The 24,057-nt window shown below is 41.0% G+C and overlaps 2 protein-coding genes across 2 annotated transcripts in view; both read right to left on the reverse strand.

The window, feature by feature from the left end:
• Positions 1-620: 620 nt before the first annotated feature.
• The window catches only part of LOC308366599 (NACHT, LRR and PYD domains-containing protein 3-like), a gene marked incomplete at both ends in the record, with an annotated part of 141,138 nt that continues 117,701 nt past the window's right edge, over positions 621-24,057 (reverse strand). Inside the window, one exon of the mRNA XM_080840319.1 lies at positions 621-675. Coding sequence (XP_080696445.1) covers positions 621-675 — 55 coding nt within the window. The remainder of the gene's footprint in view (positions 676-24,057) is intronic.
• On the reverse strand, positions 8,026-17,814 carry LOC308364252 (NACHT, LRR and PYD domains-containing protein 12-like; the record flags this gene model as incomplete). The annotated part of the gene is made up of 9 exons (XM_080837314.1): positions 8,026-8,107; positions 8,258-8,431; positions 9,340-9,513; positions 10,845-11,018; positions 11,880-12,053; positions 13,970-14,146; positions 14,663-16,253; positions 17,217-17,276; positions 17,559-17,814. 9 exons carry the CDS (start codon positions 17,812-17,814, stop codon positions 8,026-8,028), a joined length of 2,862 nt encoding a protein of 953 aa, XP_080693440.1.

Below are 24,057 nucleotides of genomic sequence, written 5' to 3' on the forward strand. Positions count from 1 at the left end.
TCTATCTATACATGTCTATGTGCGTAGCGAGAAGATGAAAGGAACAGTTTCCCTGACCCCACCGGAAGATATAAACTATCCGGGGGTCATCGGGGTCACGACGTGACAATTTTGGTATTAGTCCTCGAACCTGCGCATGCGCGAGATGGATCATCCAGTGCTTGAAGCACCGTCTAGCGGTCAGTAAGGATGAAATAGAACAGGATCCCTTCATGTAAGCATCACAGACCAAACACAGCCAGGCTTGGTTCAGTAAGTGTCAAACATAAATTCTGTTCAGCTTTCATTGTCATGACGGCACATGTCATGATAACCTTATGGCAGTAAGCTGGCAGCTGTTTTCAGGGCCAGACCCTGCAGTTGCCCAGAAGCAACTGTATGAGCTGGGAGTCGGCTTAATCACATTCATGTTTTAGAATTAAGAAAGTCAAATGGCATCAGAAAAGGACCAAGTGAAAAAAAGAAACATCAGCCTGATCACACACACACATGATCACATGCACTACTAAACCTATAAACATACACAACCTCTTTCTCTTTTTAATACACACCTCCACAATGTTTCCATGTGTTCATATACAATCACGTGAATGTATTTTTTCAGGGAAAAATTAATAAAATCACTCACATTTTCTCGGCCCTGGTTTAATCCTGAGCTCTCCTCCATGGTCATACCTCAAATAAGAAGGAGAGAAGAAAATACACTTGAGGCACAAAACTGTGAGTTTAGCATGTGAACTGATTTGTTATCAGTGAATCATTTTAATCAATCAAAACTATATACGTTACAAAACAAAAAGAGTAATATATTTCATAGCCTGGTTATTTTTTCAGGACAGCGGTCATATAGCTGTTCACAGACACAATGGACCCCTTTCAGTTTCCCTATCAACAAATCAGATCAACCAAGGGTCTTCACAGCAAACAAAGACAGCCATGTAAGAATGTGGTTCACTATATACTGTTAGATTTAGGCGTTTTCATAACTTCACATAATATGATTACATCTCAACAACCCCCTGCAAGATAGTTTGCATATCACTAGGCCTTTTGTTTATGTTGAGGAGCCATCAGACATGGTTCCTGGCTTTAGCGTGTCTTGGAGACAGAGACATTAGGTGGCCTGTCTTCAGCCATGACAAGATTAAAAGGTTATAAGCATTTATATAGCCATACCTGGCTATAGCCCGGTCAAAGTAGACCTCCAGACACACCCAACACCTCCCCTGTACATCTCTTGTTATTTCCACACCATAAATGCTTGTACATTTCTGTAATGAAGAAGCAAGGAAACCGACTCCTCAGCAGCAGACGTGCCTTGTGCATGCTTGTATTGTATGGAGCTGACCGTGGCTTGTGACTGAATAAACACATTCTTTCTCCAAGCCGTCTTCTACAAGTCTGTTATTCTGAACAAGCTAACTTGAACCAAGCGTGGGCATCCGACAAATTCACCGGAGGACAGCTCAATCTTTCAATACGTTACAAAACGTATATAGTTTTGATTGATTAAAATGATTCACTGATAACAAATCAACAGGACAAAAACAGTAACAAAAACAGTAAGATATTCCATGGCCTGGTTATTTTTTCTGTGATAATTTTCAGGACAGCGATCATATAGCTGTTCACAGACACACTGGACCCCTTTCAGTTTCCCTATCAACAAATCAGATCAACCAAGGGTCTCCACAGCAAACAAAGACAGCCATGTTAGAATGTGGTTCATTAGCTAGAGCTCAATATTTAACACCATCGTCAAAACCCACACTTCCAGGCAAACTACTCATGGCCTTATCCCCTCCCTCTGCAGCTGGATCATGGACTTCCACACTAGCAGACCACAATCTGTCAGCATTGGGCCTATCTCCTCAAAGACACTAATCATGAACACTGTGGCCCTCAAGGTTGTGTGCTGAGCCCCTGCTCTACACACTCTTCACACTCTTCACACATGGCTTCACTGCCTCCTATGTGAGCAACTCCATCATCAGGTTTGCTGATGACATCACTGAGGTGTCAAGCTGTGTGCCATGGTGCCATAAGAACAACCTTTCCCTCAATGTCAGTAAAACTAAAGAGATGATTGTGGATCTGAGAAGAAGGAACAGAGGACATCAGCACCAACATCATCAGTTACTTCACATAGACGGGTCTGCACTGGTGAAGGTGGGCCACCACTACATTTCTAGGAGTTCACATCAGTGAGTACCTCACATGGTCATAGAGTAGAGACCAGCAAATCAAGAAAGAAAAGGAGCAGCTGCACTTCATTAGGAAATTCAGTATGCCACCCAGTATATATAATTATAATATAATATAATTATCCAGTTTATGTAAGCACCTTTATTCAAATTTTTGAGGTCTGACTAAAATCCGATTGACACCCTTAGATAACTCGATCACATTTGGTTGTTAATCGGAGTATGCGGGCATGTAACGGTGAAATCAGACTATCAACTGGAGTTGCGCAAAAGCTAACTTTAGTATCTAAATAGCAACTGTATATCAGTAATGGCTAACAGAAAAGTTTTGTCTCAACCAGAGACTTGTAGCCTATATATGTCTATGGTCTTAACTGTTCATACTAATGGCACGTTTTTATGAATATCCTGCAGACTGTCTCACAAACTTATTCTTGTTGATTATGAACAAACATAACACAAGAGGCTGAAGATATGAGCCCCTTTACAACCCTTCCTTAACCCTCTATAGCCCAATAGAATTCTAGAACACGGCAGCAAAATCCCACGAAAAACAGAGAATTCCTTCGTTTTTTGTTATTCTGCAAACAAACAGTTACAGTTAGAAAACAAAAGAAAAATTATAATTACAAGTTCATTCTTTGTTCATATGATATCAAATATGTACTAGTGACTTCTACAAATATTAAAATACAAATCATTACATACACCCTAAAGTTCAAATTCATAAGTTTTGAACCGTTCAGCAGATGTAGTTATTATATTTAATATATTCTTAATGTATTTAATTAGTATTTGTTATATATTTTGTAAATAAATGAATAAAATATTAACACTACTTAACCATACAGATTACCAACATTTTTGCTAATTTGGTGGAAAACACCTAACTCTATGCCTCTTCAAAAGCATCCTGGTGCAATACATTTGTGGAGGAGGTGAAGGTGTTTTTGAGGATAAACATCCTCATGGGTATCCATCATATACCCTCTTTTCTTGACTACTGTTCATCTGATCCAGCCTTACAAGTGCCCTTTGTGGCAGACACCAATGCCATGAAATAAGTATGAGGAGTTATGCAGATACCTACCTTGTTCAAACCCAGGGATAGCAGACTCTGGTGACAAGCTTCAGAAAGTGATACCATTACAGCTTTTTCCAATCATTTTCACACTTGGTTCAATACCATGTACTCTTTCTCAAAACACCTAACACATACAGCAGTAGACTAACTCAATGGGATAATTTTCCATAGCTTAGATACAAAATGCAGTCAATGACCACTTCCAAAATTCATGGATACCTCTCGCTGTTCCTTTCCCCCCATGTCCTCACTTCTCTTTGCTGCCACAGCACCCTCACTCACTTCTCTACCCTCAGATGAGGTGGAACAACTGACATCCTGACACATAAAAGAAAAAAAAAACTATCCTATTATTGTAAGCCATCACAGTGGAAGTCATTATTGTTTCATCCATTTTTATGTCAATTGTTTTATGCCACAACATCAGCTCAATATCCCAGTGTGTAGGCCTACTACATACGGACAAGCTATATCACGTCATCTACTATACATTTTTGTAGTACTGATATCCTATACCTTGGTCCTGATTTCATTGTGATTAGCTTTTCTACAGCATAAAAGCTGTACAAGCTTAAAATTTAACATCACAACATATTACTAGTTGGCTGTCGAATAATCTGCTGAATACCATTTCAATATGAGGTTTTCAAAATTCAATGATGACCTTGCTATTGATTGTAGCTACTGTTGTAACCATAATCTTAAAAAACAAAGGAGGGATTTGAAATACTAGTAGAGATGAAGTTTTTTTACTATACATGTTATTTATACATGTTATTTATCTAGGGTTAGGGTTATATATCAGTTTAGTAAGTGATGAGGCTGAGTCAATAGCTGGCTATCAACCAACTCCAGACGAACTCCTCAGACTAACGTTACCTCAGTCAATGTAGATATAGCTAGCAAGTTAGCTGGCAAACTGGTCATGGAAATTGAGATGACAATACAAATTGTAAGATATTTCTTCTGAAAACCAGAAAACACAGCCGATTACCCACGTCGTTTATTTGTGCAAATAATAGCTCTCAACCACAGACGCGGGTGCTTCCTTCGTAGGTTGCAAAGTCACGAAATGACTGCCATTTCCACAAGTGAGGTAACGTGAAAATGAGCTTTACTGAACGTCCCTCAAAGACCAATTATTAAATGTTACATATCTTTGCTAATAAAAGTGTCGTGGGTTTACAATCTATTCAAACATCAATGATCTAGCTATGACTTTTTTCTATGTATACGATAAGGCTGGTGCTATTTGTAAACCAACACTTCTCAGTTACTGCCATACGAAGACGTTACTGGCGAGTTAGCTAGTCAGAAATAAACAGGAGGATACTTATATTTCTATTTGAATACGTTTTTTTAAATTTGACTTCTCAAACAGGATCGTTACTGTCATACAAACGTGATTAGTCGTCGTCATTGGTGCAAAAAAAACGGTATCATCCAGTGAGAAGAACAGATGTAGACGTCTCTGATTTCTAGCCTTTACTCAAGAGACACTGTAATCTTCAAGCGATCTGTCAGTAGCGAGGTTAAACTAGAATGCGTTTCGTGAACGAACTGCGAGAGTGTGCTTGCTCTGTTGCGGCCATGACAGAGAGAACAAGTGCCTTGAAATTGGGGCAGGTGTCAGCTCTCCAGCTCTCCCTGCTGGATGAGCATGCACAAATGAGTAAACATGAATGAGTATGCATGAGTGAGTATGCATGAGTGAGTAAACATGAGTGAGTATGCATGAGTGAGTATACATGAGTGAGTATGCATGAGTAAGTATGCATGAGTGAGTATGCATGAGTGAGTATACATGAGTGAGTAAACATGAGTGAGTATGCATGAGTGAGTAAACATGAGTGAGTAAACATGAGTGAGTATGCATGAGTGAGTATGCATGAGTGAGTATGCATGAGTGAGTAAACATGAGTGAGTATGCATGAGTGAGTATGCATGAGTGAGTATGCATGAGTGAGTATGCATGAGTGAGTAAACATGAGTGAGTATGCATGAGTGAGTAAACATGAGTGAGTATGCATGAGTGAGTAAACATGAGTGAGTAAACATGAGTGAGTATGCATGAGTGAGTATGCATGAGTGAGTAAACATGAGTGAGTAAACATGAGTGAGTATGCATGAGTGAGTTTGCATTAGTGAGTATGCACGAGTGAGTAAACATGAGTGAGTATGCATGAGTGAGTAAACATGAGTGAGTATGCATGAGTGAGTATGCATGAGTGAGTATGCATGAGTGAGTAAACATGAGTGAGTATGCACGAGTGAGTAAGCATGAGTCAGTATGTATGAGTGAGTAGAGCCCTGGTATGGAAGGTGTCTCTTAATATTCCTAGTTATACAGTTTAATGGAGAGGGACAGAGAGAGAAGAGGTTCTTTGGATTGGGCGCAGGTGTCAGTGAAGCTCAGTGAAGCACAGGTGCAAGCCAGTTTAATGAGCCTATTATGATGTCATAATGCCTCAAAGTTCTGCCATGCAAGTCTATGGGGAAAAAAGGGGATGAAAAAGAGGAATAGAAAAGGAGTGGCAAGGAGTACCGCCACGAAAAGATATAGCAGGTTGCACCGGATCGGGCCGGACGTTTCGGTGTTTGAACAGCGTCTGTACCTTGAACGGGCGAGGCGTAGTTAGCTGCAAGAAAAACGGGGAGAATAAAGAAAGAAAGAAAGAAAGAAAACTTGACAACAACAATACTGTGCTTCCCTTCGGGCAAGCACACTAATTAGCAAACACTTGAAAAAAGCCAATGACAGCATATCCAGTTTCCGGTTTCAAAATAAAAGTACGATGTTAGTCTATCCATTAGCGAGGTATTTTTCCATATATTAATGTTGTAGTATAAACACTGTGTCTTTAAAAGTTACGGCCGTCGACGGCCGCTATGAGAGAATACAAGAAGGCCGTTGACGGCCGCTACACGTATAAGGACGTTCAGATGGCCGCGAAATCATGGAGAGAATACTATCCCATTTTCACAGGAAACTTCACCTGCACACAGCAATCAGGGCATATGTGTCAAATGCGATTAAAGATACTGCTCTGATCTATTCCCATTCCATACTGAATATTCTGTTTAGATCAAAGGTTTGTTTCAACATACCGTGACATTTCAGATGATAGTTATGTCGTATACCAATGTGTTGACATTACAAAAACGTTGACTGCGACTGTTTTGGACACTAGACACTAGACTAGACAAGGCCAAAGCATGCAGATTCAGACATGCCAATATCAATCTGTTTTAGACTAGATACTGTAAATGTTTTGTTTTCAAGTTTCATACTTCTTCTGTTTAATCAATTCTTTACATTTCATGTTTCATATTTTTTGCCCACAGTTCAAACTTTTTCTTTTGTACTTGCATCTGACCCTAGACAGGGGTGTGACACAAGCACAGATATTTAACCCAGTTAACCCAGACAGTCAGGCAGGTGGGACTGCAGTGTGATCAGTTCCTGCTGGAAGGAGAGAAGTGGAGAGGGGAAATGGAAGGAGGAATGGGAGGAGTGTAAAAACACTGTTGCTATGGGCACCAGTCACAACTGGATCCACCCGCAGCACTGCTGGGAAGCTTTGGTTGAGACAGACGTCTGACAACAGCACTGACTGCCATCAGCCCTGGATGCAGCATGCTGTGACTGAGAGAAAATGAGGGGAATAGAAGTGGCTGCTGACTGGTGATACTAGCAGGACATGTGCTCCCGTGACTTCTTGGAGTTTAGGAAGAGGAGCAACATGCACATCCATGTAGGAATAGAACGAAGATGCAACCTCCCATAGTGTTCAAGACTAAGGCTACATCCACACTAGTACGTTTAAGCTTCAAAACAGTTACTATGTTTATGCCTGGCGCCTTCTCTACGCTACTGAGTGATAGAGAAATGTGAAACTCTGACTTTAATCATGTATGTAATAATGTATGTGTGTTAATCAAATGCCTTTGTGAGGTGATTAATTAATCAAGTTGTCCTTCTTTTTTGCCCTGCTGATGCATTACGTTGCAAAAAGCATAGCAAGATGACCTCGGATGTTTTCTCTAGTGCTTTGGCAACAGATAATCCTAACTTTTTACTTTATAATCCTTGTGTGATGTGTTTAACTTTGCTTCTCTCTCGTCTTCTGCAGTCTGGAAGAGAGCCTGTGCCTCTCACTTGTCTGCCAGGAAATACGTGAGCCCAATGTGCATATTGAATACAATTATACTCTGTCCGAGGTAAACTTGAGTGTGAGTTTTCACCTAACACTGGGTCTTATTAGTCACAACACTTTTGGAAACGATGATGCAGACACCCACGTTCGCTTCCTGATTGGGTCTCAACACATCCTTCCCTGATTCGACACGCTTATATCATGTGACCCTTTTCTGGAGGAAAACAGCAGCATCAGCCTTGACTACCAGTGGCGAATGCAACGTGGATAACAAATTACAAGTGTAGCTTACCTTGTTGTCTTTGTTGTGTTGTGCAGTTAAATTCTGCTTATGCTACAACTGCTAACATGTGCAGGAGGCGAGCTATTATTCAAGCGATCTGCAACAATGCCCGTGTCCAGCAGCGTTATCAGCCCTACAAAGAGCGCATGCGCAGTGTGCGTAAATGTTCATGTGATACTCATTTTCAGGCATGTTAGTATCGAAGAAGATTATTTATGATAGAGATAAAAAGCCGGTCTGGACGGAGATCATTCAGAAAGGTAAATGTATTAGAGTGGATATAGCCTCACTTAGTGCTCATAGTGAAAAGACTTTTCCCATCCCCTCCATTAGAAATCTCCCTTCGAACCCCTTGGGCCTTGGTGCGGCCATCAACAACCTGTGTAATGAACACCAAGAATCACCACTGTGTCCTTTTTAGGATGTGGGAAAAAGCCCACAGATAAATGGGGAGAATAGCCAGTAAATCCAGAATATGTCACCTAAAATCTAAATGTTATTTACACCCAAATTAACACCCAGCACTCACCTGAAAGTCTCTAGTTTAAACTTGGGATCATTCAGTCTGTCTGTGAGCTCTTTGACACCCGAGTCTCCTGGGTGATTGTAGCTCAAATCCAGCAGTTTCAGGTAGGAGGGGTTTGATTTGAGGGCAGAGGCCAAGAAAGAACAGCCCTTGTGTGTGATGAGACAACAGCTCAGCCTGAAACAAGAGACAACATAGTCAGACTTCACATTTATAAAATATATTGTTTTAGGTAATCTTTTATACTAGCTAACCAAAATGTTTCCAGCTTGCATTTTGGACCTCCAAGTCATTTTGATCCTTTCCCTTTAAAAACTGCACACACTCTCATACAGATTAATACAGCAGGACACATCTGTACATTAAGACAGCTGATGCATTGTTGTTTTTGGCTTGCTCTCTGTGTTTTATATAAAAAGAAACAAACAGACACACACTGACCAAGGGACCGAGACGTTTTTGAGATGTGGGCGACTTGGTGGTGAAGTGGGGGAAAACACAGTGCAGGAGATGGTTGCTCTTATCAAAATATACATATTTATTTAAACGGAGACTCTCTGGTTCCGACCCCAAAACATAAAGAAACATAAATCAAAATACAGACAGTACCCAAAGTATTCTAAGACTAGGCACACTAGGCACCTGCTTGGCACATTCACAAGCTAGGTCCTAAACTAGCCACAGAAAATAGACACAGAAACTAAGCCCAAAAATCTAGGCACATAAACTGTATCCCCACATCTAGATACACACTTCACCTCACAGCAAGTGTTTCATTTGCTCATACACCTTTCATGGCCTTTCATGCCTGTGTCTCCCCTTCTCCTCATGGAGTGGGGGCAAATTGTTCCATTTATGTCTCCTGGGTCCAACCACTGTCATGGGGGAGCCCGGACCCAACCATTGTGGCGGGGGAGTCCTCCCCACATTAGGGTCTAACTCCTCTTGTGAGTCACGGTGAGAAGGGGGGAAATTCACCTTCACGCACGCACGCACGCACGCACGCACGCACGCACGTGCAACTTTTCTGAGGAATTGTTATTGAATTTGAAGAATAAGCCTTTCTTATATGCCTCATAACTGACCTTACTGTCTCCAGCTTGCATTGTGGATCTCTTAGTCCCACACAGAGCAGCTCCATTCCTTCATCCTGCAGGTCATTGTCACTTATGTCTAATTCTCTGAGATGGGTAGATGTCCCTTGTAGTGTAGATGCCACCATTTTACAGCTTGCTTTTGAAAGGTCACACCGATACAGCCTGTTTAAAAAAATACAGTTGATGTTCACATTTGACACTATTCAGCACCTCTGTTCATACATTTTATATATTTTTTTTACATAACTTGTCCATCTCCTCCGTTTTGGGCCTATATGATTATTATGGGTCAGACTTTTTCTACGATCTGATATGTTGTAGAAATTAAATTATGACCCCTTCCCTTTATTAACTGCACACACTTTCATACAGATGAATACAGCAGGACACATCTGTAAATAAAGACAGCAGATGCTGTCACATATGTGCTGAGCCGAGCTGCGGCCACACCCCCTTTCTTTACTTTTGGACTCATACACCTCTGCAACAGTAGCCTGGATGCCAGCCCGAACTTTTAGGTTGGGAAGTTCGGTCTGGCATCTCTCGGTTGGGGAGAAATTATGGTCGAGCCGTAGCGGATCTAGCCAATTAAATTGTCAGGGCGGGCTTTATACGATGATGGACAGATGGCTTGAGTTAAATTAACGGTAGACTCGAAATCGTACCAAGATGGCGGCGTCTCGGGAGCCTGTTAGTGGGAAATATTTTATGTGAATTAAGCTTAAGAATCTACACAACTTTTTTATGTCTACATTGTGTATGTGTATTGTTTGAGTATTGTAGGTCTTAACTGAAGCTCTCTAGACCATTATTGTTAGGTTATTGCTAAAAATCCATTGAAACACATAGTAGCTAGCTAGCCTCGCTGCTAATAAGTATAACGTAGGCATGCATATTGAAAGAGGAACAGAGAAACGCGATTATTTTGTCAATCGAAAAGATGTTTTTGCCGTCCTTCCTACGGGATCCGGTAAAAGTTTAATGTATAAGATGGTCATACTACATTGCTCTGATTGGTTCTAGGTATCCAATTGAGCGGAGAGGCATTTTCTTTCCTGGTTCGTTGAAACACACCCCATAATCACAGCAAAATGGAGCAGTATCAGACTCATATTCTGACTAGAGTTATGAGTATGACATCGTCAGGCTCCCTTCACTCTCTGTTGGTTCTCGCATCACACCCGCTACAATCAGGACCTTAAAAGCCAGTGTAATATACTTCATTCTGCAAGTGTAAAAAACAAAACATTTTAAAAAGAAACCTTGGAAAAGGACCACTCCTTCCCCGACCTCCGCTGCCAATAAACTTCCACCTCCCTAAAAACTGTGCCGTCCTGCCATTCCGTGACAGGAGCAGTGTTCTCTGTATCTCTGTCTATTTTGCTCATTCTCATGTTTCATATAAATGGAAACACACACACCAAGTCGCAATTACAAAGGAATTTCGAACTCATTTCACCTATTGAGTCTTTCTCATATGCCTCAAAACTGACCTCAGTGTCTCCAACTTGCATTGTGGATCTCTTAGTCCCACACAGAGCAGCTCCATTCCTTCATCCAGCAGGTAATTGCCACCCATGTCAAGTTCTCTGAGATGGGAAGCTGTCCTTTGCAGAAATGATGCCATCATTTCACAGCTTGCTTTGGAGAGGTGACACTGATTTAGCCTGTTTGAAAAAAATACAATTGTTGTACACATTTGGCACTATTCAGCACTTCTGTTCATACATTTTTCTTTTTTTTAACATAACTCGTCTATCTCCTCCCTTTTGGGCCTATACGATCATTATGATGTGTTTGTATATCAATTGTTGACACTGGTTTATAAAACTATTCATGATCCAGCACATTGACCTGTGCACAGGAGCCCATGGCGAATTCTGAAGGGTTCAGAGTTTTTCTACGATCTGTATGATATGTTGTAGATGTAAAATTTTGATCCGTTCTCTTTATTCACTGCACACACTCTCATACAGGGAAATACAGCAGGACACTTCTGTACATTAAGACAGCAAATGCTGTCAAGTATGTGCTGAGCCAAGTTCCGGCCAGGCCCCCTTTTTTTCACTTTTGGACTCATACATCTCCGCTACACCTTTATCACACACAATCACATTCCTAGCTGCACGTCATCCGTGACCACAATCAGCGCTGATTCCACACTTCTGGCACTCACCTTCCACAGCAATTGATTACTCATCCCAAGCACCTGTTATTCACCAATATAACCTACTCACTCCCTTCACTCTCAGACGGTTCTCGCATCACACCCGCTACAATCCTGGATTATGCTTCAGGACCTTATGTGCTCCTGATCCTCGACCTCTGCTGCCAATAAACTTCCACCTCCCTACAAACTGTGTTGTCCTGCCGTTCCGTGACAGATGCAGCGTTCTCTGTATCTCTTTGTCTATTTTGCTTGTCCTCATGTTTCATATAAATGGAAACACACACACCAAGTGGCAATTTCAGAGGAATTGTCATTGAATTTCACCTATTGAGTCTTTCTCATATGCCTCAAAACTGACCTCAGTGTCTCCAACTTGCATTGTGGATCTCTTAGTCCCACACAGAGCAGCTCCATTCCTTTATCCTTCAGGTCATTGTCACTTAAGTCAAGTTCTCTCAGATGGGAAGGTGTCCCTTGCAGCACTGATGCTATCATTTCACAGCTTGCTTTGGAGAGGTGACACTGATTTAGCCTGTTTAAAAATATTATGTATGTATGTAATAATATATATGTACACATTTGATAGTATTCAGCATTGACACTGATTAAGCCTGTTCAGAAATGAAGATTAAACATCCTATTGTCGAGGTTACTTAGTTACATATACAATTATGACACTTTTATTCATGTTTATACACAGTTGGGTCATTCCACGCCACACGGGACAATGGCTCCCACTCGATCGTCTCAAAATTGGCCGAAAAAAATCAAGGTTGTTTAACACTTCTTAATAGGTATAGTCCAAAATATTAGCTCTCTATCCCAATAGTTTTGTCACAAAAAGATGTTTTAGGGGGGAGGGGGTGCCTGTACTTCAGACGCTTTTTTAGCAGCGTTTATGAAGAGCCATTTTCAAATTGCTATTACTAGAGAAGTATTTAAGCTAGCTCCTTCAAACTGGAAGATATTAAAGCTGGAAAATGGATGAAAACCCATTTTGTGCCATTTTTGGCCTGCCTAAGCAAAAAAATGACAGCATTTGCCAACATGAAACAATTTTTTTTGGAGAGATTAGATATTTGTTCTTTGTATAAAAAATATATAAAAATCTTTTTCTCAAAAAAAAAAAATTGAAAACATGGGATTTTTGTACACGCCCAATATTCAATGGCCAATGGAAGCATATTTTAATGGTAACAAAAGGTACGTCTATGACATAGAGCTTAGAGTTTGTGTATACAATCTGTGTATAATATCAAGTCTCTAGCTTTAATATTGAGCTTTTCACAGGCCTTCAAAGATGCTTCAACAGAGCGTAGAGTAAAATTTCCATGCAAATTAAAGCACCCCGAATACTATGATCACCCAAGCCACACCCTTGGAAGTCCATATTATTCAAGTAATGATATCAGATTTAAAGCCTAGAAAGTTTGAAGGAGCTAGCTTAAATACTTTTCTAGTTATAGCAATGGCTCTACTGAAAACCCTGTTAAAATGACAGGCACCCCATCACCCCATAAAACATTATTTTGTGACCAAACTATTGGGAGTAGAGAGCTAATATTTGGGACTATACCTATTAAGAAGTGTTTGAACAACCTTGATTTTTTTTTCAGCCAAAAGTGAGACAGTCAAGTGGGAGCCATTGTCACACTTTACATGGAGTGACTTACACACCAAACGTGTGACAATTTTCAATTTAACATTAATCAAATAAAGCATTTTGTGCAGTTTAAGCTCTGCGTCATACACTAACCTTTTGCTGCCATTTGAATTTCATCCATTTTACAAGCTTTAATATCTTCCAGACCATTCATCACATAAGGATAGTTTTTCAATACAATATACAGAGAGTACATATGAAGGTCTGTGTATAATATCAAGTCTTTAACATTGAGCTTTCTACAGGCCTTCAAAGATGCTGCAACAAAGCATAGAGTACAATTTTTGCGCAAATTCAAGCACCCCGAATACTATGATATACCCAAGCCACACCCTTGGAAGTCCATAATCTTCAAGAAATGGTATCCGATGTTAATCCTAGAAAGTTTGAAGGAGCTATCTTAAATACTTTTCTAGTAATAGCAATTTTAAAATGGCTCTTCAGAAAACACTGCTAAAAAAGCGTCTAGAGTAGAGGCACCCCCTCCCCTATAAAACATCTTTTTGTGACAAAACCATTGGGAGTAAATAGCTAATATTTGGGACTTTACCTATTAAGAAGTGTATAAACAAACTTGAATTTTTGTAAGCCAAATCTGAGACGGTGTGGTGGGGAAATTTCCTTAAATTGTCCCCTTTGGCGTGGAATGACCAGTTAAAAACACGCCGTGTTTATAAGCATCTCTCTCAGCCAGTTTGTCAGACTTAATTTTCGAAATGGTCCCAAGTTGTATCATTGTTGTTCACAAGGCTTTACCCACAGAACCCACCCAAAACTTTACTCACCAAACTCTCTTAGAGACTTTCACTAGAGGAAGCAGTCTGCGGAGCCCTTCCTCTGATCTCAGGTATTTCTTCAGATCAAAATCTTCCAAGTCTTTAGCTGACATCAGCAGCAGATAAGCCAAAGCTGAACACTGGGCTGGAGTCAGGTTATTCTCCTTGTGTGCTGAGTTTATGTACCTGGGTAACATTTTAAACATATTCATAATCTTAGTGATATTTAAAATGCCTCTCATTCAAAAAGAGAATGCACCTCTCTATTTTCCAAAAGAATAGAAAAATACAAATGATAAGAATCAGTAGTAAATTTTATCAATACCGTCAAACATCAATTTCTTATTCACTTCGCATGAAATACAATCTGAAGATTGATTATAAATTGAGGCCTATCCCTTTATCAGGGGGAACATAATTGCATAGACTTGATGATGTCAATGCATACATACATTTACATTTAGTCATCCAATGCATTTATGATCTTTAACTTGAACCACAAATAGTTCAGTCCAGTACATGTAGGAACCAATATAAGTATTTAAAGCAGTTACACTCCAATAACTTAGCCTTGCTAAGGGCTTTTATTAGTATGTACTTTTTTCGGAATCAAGCCTATGATCCTGGTGGTGTTGACACCATCCTCTAGTAATTGTGCAATTACCTAATTCCTTTGAATCTAAAATGGTCTGTATTAATTACCTGTTGATCTCCTCAACCAGTGAGTTGTCCCCTAACTCATTCAAACAGTGGAAGAGGTTGATGATCCGTTCTGGTGAGATATCTTCCCTGATCTTCTTTTTGATGTATTGAACTGTTTTCATGATGGTAACTTCTCTGATAGCTAACTGTGGCAGCAACACCTTCAGGGGGGACCGGATTTCTGGCTTCAACATTGGAGCCAGGCCGAGGAGGAAACGGACGAAAAGATCCAAATGTCCGTTACGGCTCTGCAGGGCCTTATCCACTGCCATCTTGTAAAGGTCAAACCTTGAGTGTTTGAACAGCCAGCTGATCTTCTCTTTCCAAGTCTTTGGAAAGGGATTTGCCAAATGACTTCCTTCATGAATAACAAAAAGTGCTGCCAAGAATTCCTGTACACTGAGATGCACAAAGCTGAACATGTTCTCTCCAGTTGAAGCACTCGCCACGTTGAAGATTTGTGTACAAAGTCCAGCCTGCAGTGCTCCCCAATTTGCATCAATGTTACACTCTGCCAGGTCCCTTTCATAGAAGACCAGGCTGCCTTTGTTCAGATGTTTAAATGCCAATTTCCCAAGTTTAACAAGGAACTGTCCTTTTTCCTCTTTTTTCATCTTCTTGTCTTCTGAGAATTTGTCATCCATTCTTTTTACCTGAGAGATATTATACAATGTGTACAATTCTGTCAACGTTTTGGCTGATTCTTCTTTGCTCTGGTCTTCCAGTATTGTGTCCACCACATCGGCTAGAATACGGCAGAATACTGGTATGTGACACATGATGTGGAGGCTTCTATTCTTGTTGATATGATCAATGAGTCTCTTGGCCTTCTCTGGAATGTTTTTCTTAAAGAACTCATCTTTCTGGAGGTCATTGAAACCTCGAACCTCTGTCACCAAGTTGAAGCAGTCTTCTGGGATCAGACTGGCTGCTGCTGGTCTGGTTGTAATCCAGAGGAGTGCAGAGGGCACTAGCGTTCCTTTAATGAGACTTGTTATGAGAATATCTACTGATGACTCTGCATCCAGCGTACAAATACATTTGCCAAAGTCCAGCTTGAGTCTACTTTCATCCAAACCATCAAGGACAAAAATAATTTTGCATTCACTCAAGTCAAGGATGTATTTCAAATCTTCACGATAAGGGTAGAATGACTGAAGAACATCAAGAAGGTTGCAGTGTTCACCTCGTTTCAAGTTTAACTCCCGAAAAGGAAGAACAAAAACAAAGTCTATATCTTGATTTGCTTTTTCCTCAACCCAGTCCATGACAAACTTTTGCACTGCAACAGACTTCCCCACACCAGCAATTCCCAAAGTCAAAACTTTTGTGGCAGGCCTGTCTCTGAACATGTTTGCCAACTTGACTTGCTTATCTGCAGAGCTTGGTCTTGTCCCAATCTGGCTCATGTTAATTGTCGACACTTCATGTGTATTGTTTACTCCACCTGTGCGGCCCTCTACAATGTGAAGCTCAGTGTAGATTTCTTGTACACTAGAAACTCCAGATTCTTGATGTACACCAGAAAACCTTTGTTTCTGGTGCTCCTGAAGCTTCAGTTTTAGTCTCCTCTTCTCTGCTGCAATCAAATCTGAAGACAACAAAAGTCAGATGTATTATGGTGAAATACCTGGTTTAATCTGGTTTTTTATGCATCATCAGTGCATTTTACTTGCACCGTTCCTGTGGTTATTTTTGTAGTTGTATTTTCTTTTTCCCTCTTTCATTTCTCTAAGCAACTATGCTAAATATGCATGGATAAACTTACTTTTTTCTTCTTTGTATTCTAATACTTAACTTTACATGTCTGTATCAATCTCCAAGTCTCACAAATAAATGTACCAAGGTTCACATTCTTTCATATGTGAAACGCATAACTAACAAATTCAGTCAAGGTTCAATACAAGTGCATAATGACCAATACGTATGAAACAAAATAAAACCAATGTAAGTAAAGCAATATACATGCCAACAAACCATTTAGTGAATTTTGCATTTGTACAAAACCAGAACTGGCATATTTCCTGAACGCCACCCCATACCTAGTGGTACCATTTTTTATTAGTAATAAAGGTCAGGTCACACCTCTGTTTGACTCTCTTCACTGATTTATGCTCTGATGCTCCACTAGATGGTAGCCACCCCCTCAACAACATCCTCCTCCTATCTAAGCACCCTCACCCAGGTCTACAGTCCATCTTCACGAGTACATGCGGCCAATGAGCAGAGAGTCTGGTGGTCTCTCCCTACACCAGTCAGCCAAAAAGCTGTCAGTGGCGCCACTGTGGTGGGATGAGTTTTCCATCTCCACACACTGCAGCATCACCACCAAAGCAGCTGAAGACCCAACTCTTCTCTAACGTCTTTTACACTTAAACTTCAAGTAGAAACTATCTTCTTTTTCCTGTTCAGCAGGTATGAATCCCCAAGTCTCACCTACTTGGAAATATCATAAATACACCAAGGTTTGTGTAATATATGTGTGTGTGTGTTTGTGTATTACAGCTAATATGAGCAGGATCCAAATGTGAAATTGCCGACATTGGGTCCTTACCCCCTTCTTGTTTTGGCCCTCCAGAGTCAGCAGGGACCCCACCATCCACTCTGCCCAGACCTGAGAGTTGGAGAGAGGGGGGGGGGATTAAAGACAGATACGTATAAACCCAGGGAGGGAAGAGATAGAAAGAGCGAATGAATGAGAGAAAATTATTGAGAAAGAAAAGGAGGAAAGAAAGATTAAATGAAATAGATGAAATTAAACAAAAAAAAAAGTCACAACGAAAGTAAGCAGAGAGAAAGTCAAAGAGAGAGTGAAAAACCGATACAAGGAGTACATGTGGTTCTTCCTACATACACAAACAGGCGCCTCATCAGAGACTGTGAGATACACACTTACATTCTTTCAGATGTCTCTCCAAGTCCTTGGCCAACTGGTTGTGTTTCATCTTCCTAAAAATGGTCAACATGACATCCCCAGCTTCTGTGCTGTACACCTGCACCATCAAGTCCACAGTGTCATCTGAGTCGGCCTTCTCCATCTTTCCACATGCGATTTGGCCCCTGTCCTGAAGGTAGTGCTTAAACCTCTTAAATTCGGTCCCTGTGAGGTTGTCAAGAGTGTTCCTCAGCACTTCCTTCAGAGTTGCCGTCATTGTGGGGTCTGGATTTTAGTCCGCTACGAACTGGATGCTTCGGGTCAGGCTGGGCCAGCTTTCAAAAAGGCAAGATGTTGGGGGGGTAGTTCATGTTCAAAAAAAAAAAGATTTTTTTTCATGAGGAATTGTTAAAAGCACAATTGAATTTGCACAACTCTCCCTCTCTCTATTTGTGTCTGTGTTTTTCTCTTTGCGTGTTTGCTTGTGTGTGTGTGTGTGTGTTTATGTCTATGTACGTATAAGAGGTGATAGTACACAATAAATGATTAAGAAGGTATAATTGTATAAAATACAAATAGGTGCAGAGTATGCTTTGCTTTTGTAAACGGAAACTAACACAGAAACACTCATTGCAATTGTTGTTGGTTTTCAACTGTAAATTCGAATCTGTGAATGTGCAAAAAAAAAACAATTGCAATAGTCATTTCATACTTGCAAAACCACAGCAAACCATTTGTAACTTTTGCTCTGAGTGCTCATGAGCGTAATCGCATCATTGTTGGCAGCTTTCAAAAAGGAAAAACGATTTGCAACAGAACTTGCCATAGAAACCATAAGCTGTGGCTCTTCTAACACAAGCATCCAGTAGATGGCGGTGTTTCATTGGCCAGGAACATTACAAGAGTGATGCAATTCTGTACTCCTCAATGCAAAATGAGGGGAAGAGAAGCCCTTTTGTTTAGCCACTCTTTGGATACTTGTAACAGTAATATTGGTTGTCATGGGTTCAAGGAAACACTGTTTTCACCATGTTAGTAACATCTGTGAGAGGAAAAGCAGACTTGAGGAGTAATATTGGTTGGTTATCCAGATAGCCTGGGGCATCTTAACATTACTGTAGGCCCCGGGGCCAAGAGCGTTTTAGAGGACTGCAGCTAGATGGATAGATAGCCTCCCACCAGAGGTCATGAAGACTGTAGCTTAGAATAACTTAAAAGTACATATGCCATGGTGTATTTGAGGGGAATATAGTTCACGTCTATTTCTATGAAGCCTGAAGTCCACCATTTCAATTAATGTAAAGACTCAAAGACAGTATTCAGGACTTTCATTATACTTTCTCAGCTGTTTTGCGGTGGAAAATACACAGGTAGGAAAACGATGCCAACACAGATACGGCATCTCTACACTCATTTGGTGACCGTTGGTGCTGTGCTGAGTCCGGGATGATTTAGATATTAAGCTGCTTGACGATAAGAAACCAAGAGGTAAAGTAAGGCACACATATTACATTTGTACCTTAGCTGTTATCTTTAGATTACAAAAGCCCATGCTTTGTGCAGCAATAGGCTGCAATAACAAGAACAACACATACCTGAAATACCTCCCTGAAGTGAACAAAAACAAGCAAAAACATTGCTGGTTGTATTACAGTAAGAGTAGGTTAGGTAATAGTGATATGACACAATGCTCTTATGCATTTGTAGATTTGAATTTCACTTCAGCACCTTTAAGCACCAATATTCTTATTGGTGTGTGTGTGTGTGTGTGTGTGTGTGTGTTTGTGTGTGTGTGTGTGTGTGTGTGTGTCTCGTAAACATGCCGAAGTCTGTAAGTCAACCAACAATGCATCTCTACAAACCCACAACTCATCAACATTCATGCCATGATCCACCTTACCTCATTGTCAAAAGGATTCGTCCCTTGGCCACTCCTCAACCTCCAGCTTGTTTAATCACTGGAAATAAAACGTCAATATGTCACAGTGTCAGGTTCCAGCTGCATGTCTAAACAATCCTGACAAGAGACAACATGCCTCTACTGCTCGAGCCTGTTGGAACTTTATCTTTACTCATAATCATTTGAAATTAATTTCTTTACTTTGTATTGGATGACATTTACAGAGAGAGAGAGGGAGAGAGAGAGGGAGAGAGAGAGATATCATGCCTCTACTGCTCCAGGTGAGCGTTTTGGAACTTTGCTTGACTCATCATTGGAATTACTTCAAAAAGCCTCAAATGCAGTAAGTTTACCACAAATACGTCTGAAATGTTTAAAATAAGACAAGAGAAGAAGATAATATCTACAAGAACTCCCATGTCTGTTTGTAGATTATGTGCCTGTGTGTGTGCTTGTGTGTGCTAGTGTGTGCTAGTGTGTGTGTGTGTGTGTGTGTGTGTGTGTGTGTGTGTGTGTGTGTGTGTGTGTATGTGTGTTTGTGTGTTTGTGTGTATGCATGTCTGCATGCATGTTTGTGTGTCTGTGTGTGTCTGTGTGTGCATAAATGTTTTTCGAAGACGACCTCGGAGAAGCCTAATATCCTATGACATCTGTGGACCGACAAACCGCCGTCTCACATAGCCTTGTTGGATAACTAAAAAAATTGGGAGATGCACACAAGCACACAAGCACACAAGAAGCAAGAAAGCATGCAAGGGGCATGCAAGGGGCTCTTGCGGTGGGTGTTTCTGTAAACGCACAACCATGAATTCCGCTCTTCAGGGAATATGATTACAAACATAGAGAGTGACTCACTCTCACGTAGGCGACGCACAAAGACAGTCAACTGCATGTCTGCTCCTGGTCAATGCACCACCAACGCGTTCTGCCCCTGCATGACATATGTTTTATAAACATATTATTGGAGCCTGATGACATTGATTTGGATTGGCTATGTGTTAACTTTTTATTATCATCCTGTATTTGAAAAGGCTAGACTTCTACAATCATGCCTAGTGCCAGAGTATGAGAATGATTAACAGAGTCATGTGACCAGGTAGTCCACAATAATTGGATAACTGTGCTGCATGTAGAAGGGTGATCATGATTCTGGTAGAGAATCTGGTAAAGATTAAAGCTAATTACTTACAGACAGAATCAGATTAACCACTTAATTTATACTATCAGTGCATTTTACATACACTGAGCCCTAATTTCATAGGGCAATGAGCTCAGTGAATGGGTTTTATTCGGTACGTGAGTTACATTCTTGATAATGCTGTGTCTACCAGCACCTCATGCCCTTTGGACTCACTTACGAGATACACTGATAAGAGAGAAATGAGTCACCATGCTGACCTGGAGTCAGCCTCTCTCCTCTGGTACGACCAGATAAACTCCCAAAGACACACAGCACTGACCTCAGCACACTATGTGGCCCCTGAGCAGCCCTGCTTTAACTATGGGTACAGACTTAACCACAAGGGCCTCTGACCACAGGATGAACCTCAACGCTCTGTACCTCTGTGATTTCTGACTTGGTACCAACAAAGGAAGGCCATTATTATGAACTATTCATAATGAAGCCAAATCTATTTGAAAATCTAAGAGACCATCAGATTCTGTGTTCTGTTAACCTACCTTGACAATCCTCTAACCAATAGGTCTATAAGCTTTTGTTTAGAGCATTTGTTTATATGCCTGACATTCCACATCAACTATCGATTCAACTGTGAATACATTTTCACCCATATCCATTTCAATTTAACAACAAAACAAGAAAATGCACTTACCTTGAGATCAGTGTAGCCACCTAAGACATATTCCACTGGTACATGTTGTTCCCTGTTTCAGAGTGAACTTTGTGTTTCTGTAACAAGACGTGAGGGTTTTATAGCTTAGATAACAAAGTCTCCACCAGAATACCCTCTTCAGCCTTGAGTTCATATTCTAAAAAGAACAGTAACATGGTTGAGGTTACTGTAAGTGTTCTGGACTGAACCTCTGGGTATCCTGATTCAGCTCAGGGTGCAGACATTGTTCAGGGTGTTAATATATTACATGTTCACACTCACAGTAACACCAAACCCAGCAATCCACATAGGCACCACTGATCACTGACTGAAGACCATCAGAGGGTGAATGTCACTTCAGGCTGATCTGGAGTCAGTCCCTCACCTCTAGTGTCATCAGATTAACTCCTACAGGCTGATCTGGAGTCAGCCTCTCACCTCTAGTGTCAGCAGATTAACTTCAGGTTGATCTGGAGTCAGTCTCTCACCTCTAGTGTCACCAGAATAACTCCTTCAGGCTGATCTGGAGTCAGCCTCTCACCTCTAGTGTCAGCAGATTAACTTCAGGCTGATCTGGAGTCAGTCTCTCACCTCTAGTGTCATCAGAATAACTCCTTCAGGCTGATCTGGATCAGTCTCTCACCTCTAGTGTCATCAGAAAAACTCCTACAGGCTGATCTGGAGTCATTCTCTCACCTCTACTGTCATCAGATTAACTCCTTCAGGCTGATCTGGAGTCAGCTTCTCTCCTCTGGTACGACCAGATAAACTCCCACAGACACAGAGCACTGACCTCAGCACACTATGTGGCCCCTGAGCAGCCCTGCTTTAACTATGGGGACAGGCTTAACCACAAGGGTCTCTGTGACCACAGGATAAACCTCAACCCTCTTCTCTACCTCTGTAATTTCTGGTAACAACAGCAGGCAGGAAATCATCAAGGATAATATTATGAAACTATTCATAATGAAGCCAAATCTAAGAGACTATCAGATTCTGTTTATATTAATCTACCCTGACAATGTTCTAGCCAACAGGTCTATACGCTTTTGTTTAGAGCATTCATACATGTGCTCAACTGTGAATATATTTATATTTATATATTTTTCATTTTCACCCAAATCCATTTCAATTCAACAACCAAAACAAGTAAACGCACTTACCTTGAGATCAGTGTAGCCACCTAAGACATATTCCACCTGTACAGGTTGTTCCCTGTTTCAGAGTGAACTTTGTGTTTCTGTCACAAGACGTTATAAAAGGTTTTATAGCTTAAATAGTCTCCATGGGACCACCCTCCTTCAGCCTTGAGTTCATATTCTTTAAAAAAACAGTAACATGGTTAAGGTTGCTGTAAGTGTTTGGGACGGAACCTTTGAGTATCCTGTTTCAGCTCAGGGTGTAGACATTGTTCAGGGTTTTAATTTATAACATATCCACACTCTATCAAAGGGTAAATGTCACCCCAGACTGATCTGGAATCAGTCCCTCACCTCTAGTGTCATAAGATGAACCCCTACAGGCTGATCTGAAGTCAGTCCCTCACCTCTAGCGTCATCAAAAATAACTCCTACAGCCTGGTCTTGACTTGGTCTCTCATCTCTAGTGACATCAAATAAACCCCTACAGGCTGATCTGAAGTCAGTCATCATATTCATTCATTAAGTCTCACGGAATGGGTCTTTAAGTATTGTACTGTGGCTTATATTGTTGCATTGATCTCAGATCTGCTGTCAAAATGTAGTGTAGGTGGGATCCAACAGCAGAGCAGACATTAGTACAGAAATGAAAACAGTTCTTTAAAGAAGAAAGAACTAAGGCGCAAAAACTCAAGCTGCATAGAAAACACCAGACAATCCAGGGACCAAATACAGAAGGGCAGGTAAACTGGGCAGAGTCAAAAACGTCTCGGTTACTTACGTAACCTCGGTTACTTAAGCACGGAACAAGATATAACAACGGGACTTGACCTAGTGTCATGGACTGGTTCGAAGAACTTATTCATTCACGCCGCTTAGGCAGGGAGAAGCGCGCTGTGCTCTGGCCCCGCCCCCACCGGAGCCTATATAAACCACAGCCCGCTACTCCATCATTCTTGGATCAAAATCTGAGCGTTGAAACACCCACCCAAAGAAGAAAAAACACTGTATCACGCAACTATTGTTATATCTTGTTCCGTGCTTAAGGAACCGAGGTTACGTAAGTAACCGAGACGTTCCTTATCGCAGGAATCTGCAATATAACAACGGGACAGTTTCCATTAGCGCGTGTAAATACAGTGATTGCCATATCACCCCAACTTTATTATGCTTTGCCCTCACGGAGGTTCATACAGCAGCTGGTGGTGAACGTTCATAGGGCCTTATTTGTACTTGTGAACACTTACTAGCACTTCACCGTGCACATATGTTGAGGGAAACACTATCCCCTTGTCCATATATTCGACCCTTGGTCGGTTCGTTGCGTCGTGACCAGCAGAGGCAGATGAACCTATGTTTAATTAAACATTCTTAAGTTTAGTATCTCGTTCATGCATTCTACCACGTAGAACCGATGAACGATTATCTCATTCTAATCCTCCTCAGGCTCTGGCGGTACCGCATTGCTGGCCTGCAGAACGCCTTGCAAGAAACTAGGCTGCGTCACATCTAACATATAGAACCTAATGAAAGTGTGGCGAGAGCTCCAGCTTGCTGCCTTGCATATATCTTCCACTGACACGCCTTTCAACAAGGCCCAGGAAGAGGAGACCCCCCGCGTCGAATGCGCACGAAGCTTAGCGGGGGGG

This window comes from Sprattus sprattus (assembly GCF_963457725.1).
Source record: "Sprattus sprattus genome assembly, chromosome: 1".
In the NCBI taxonomy this organism is placed as follows: domain Eukaryota; kingdom Metazoa; phylum Chordata; class Actinopteri; order Clupeiformes; family Clupeidae; genus Sprattus; species Sprattus sprattus.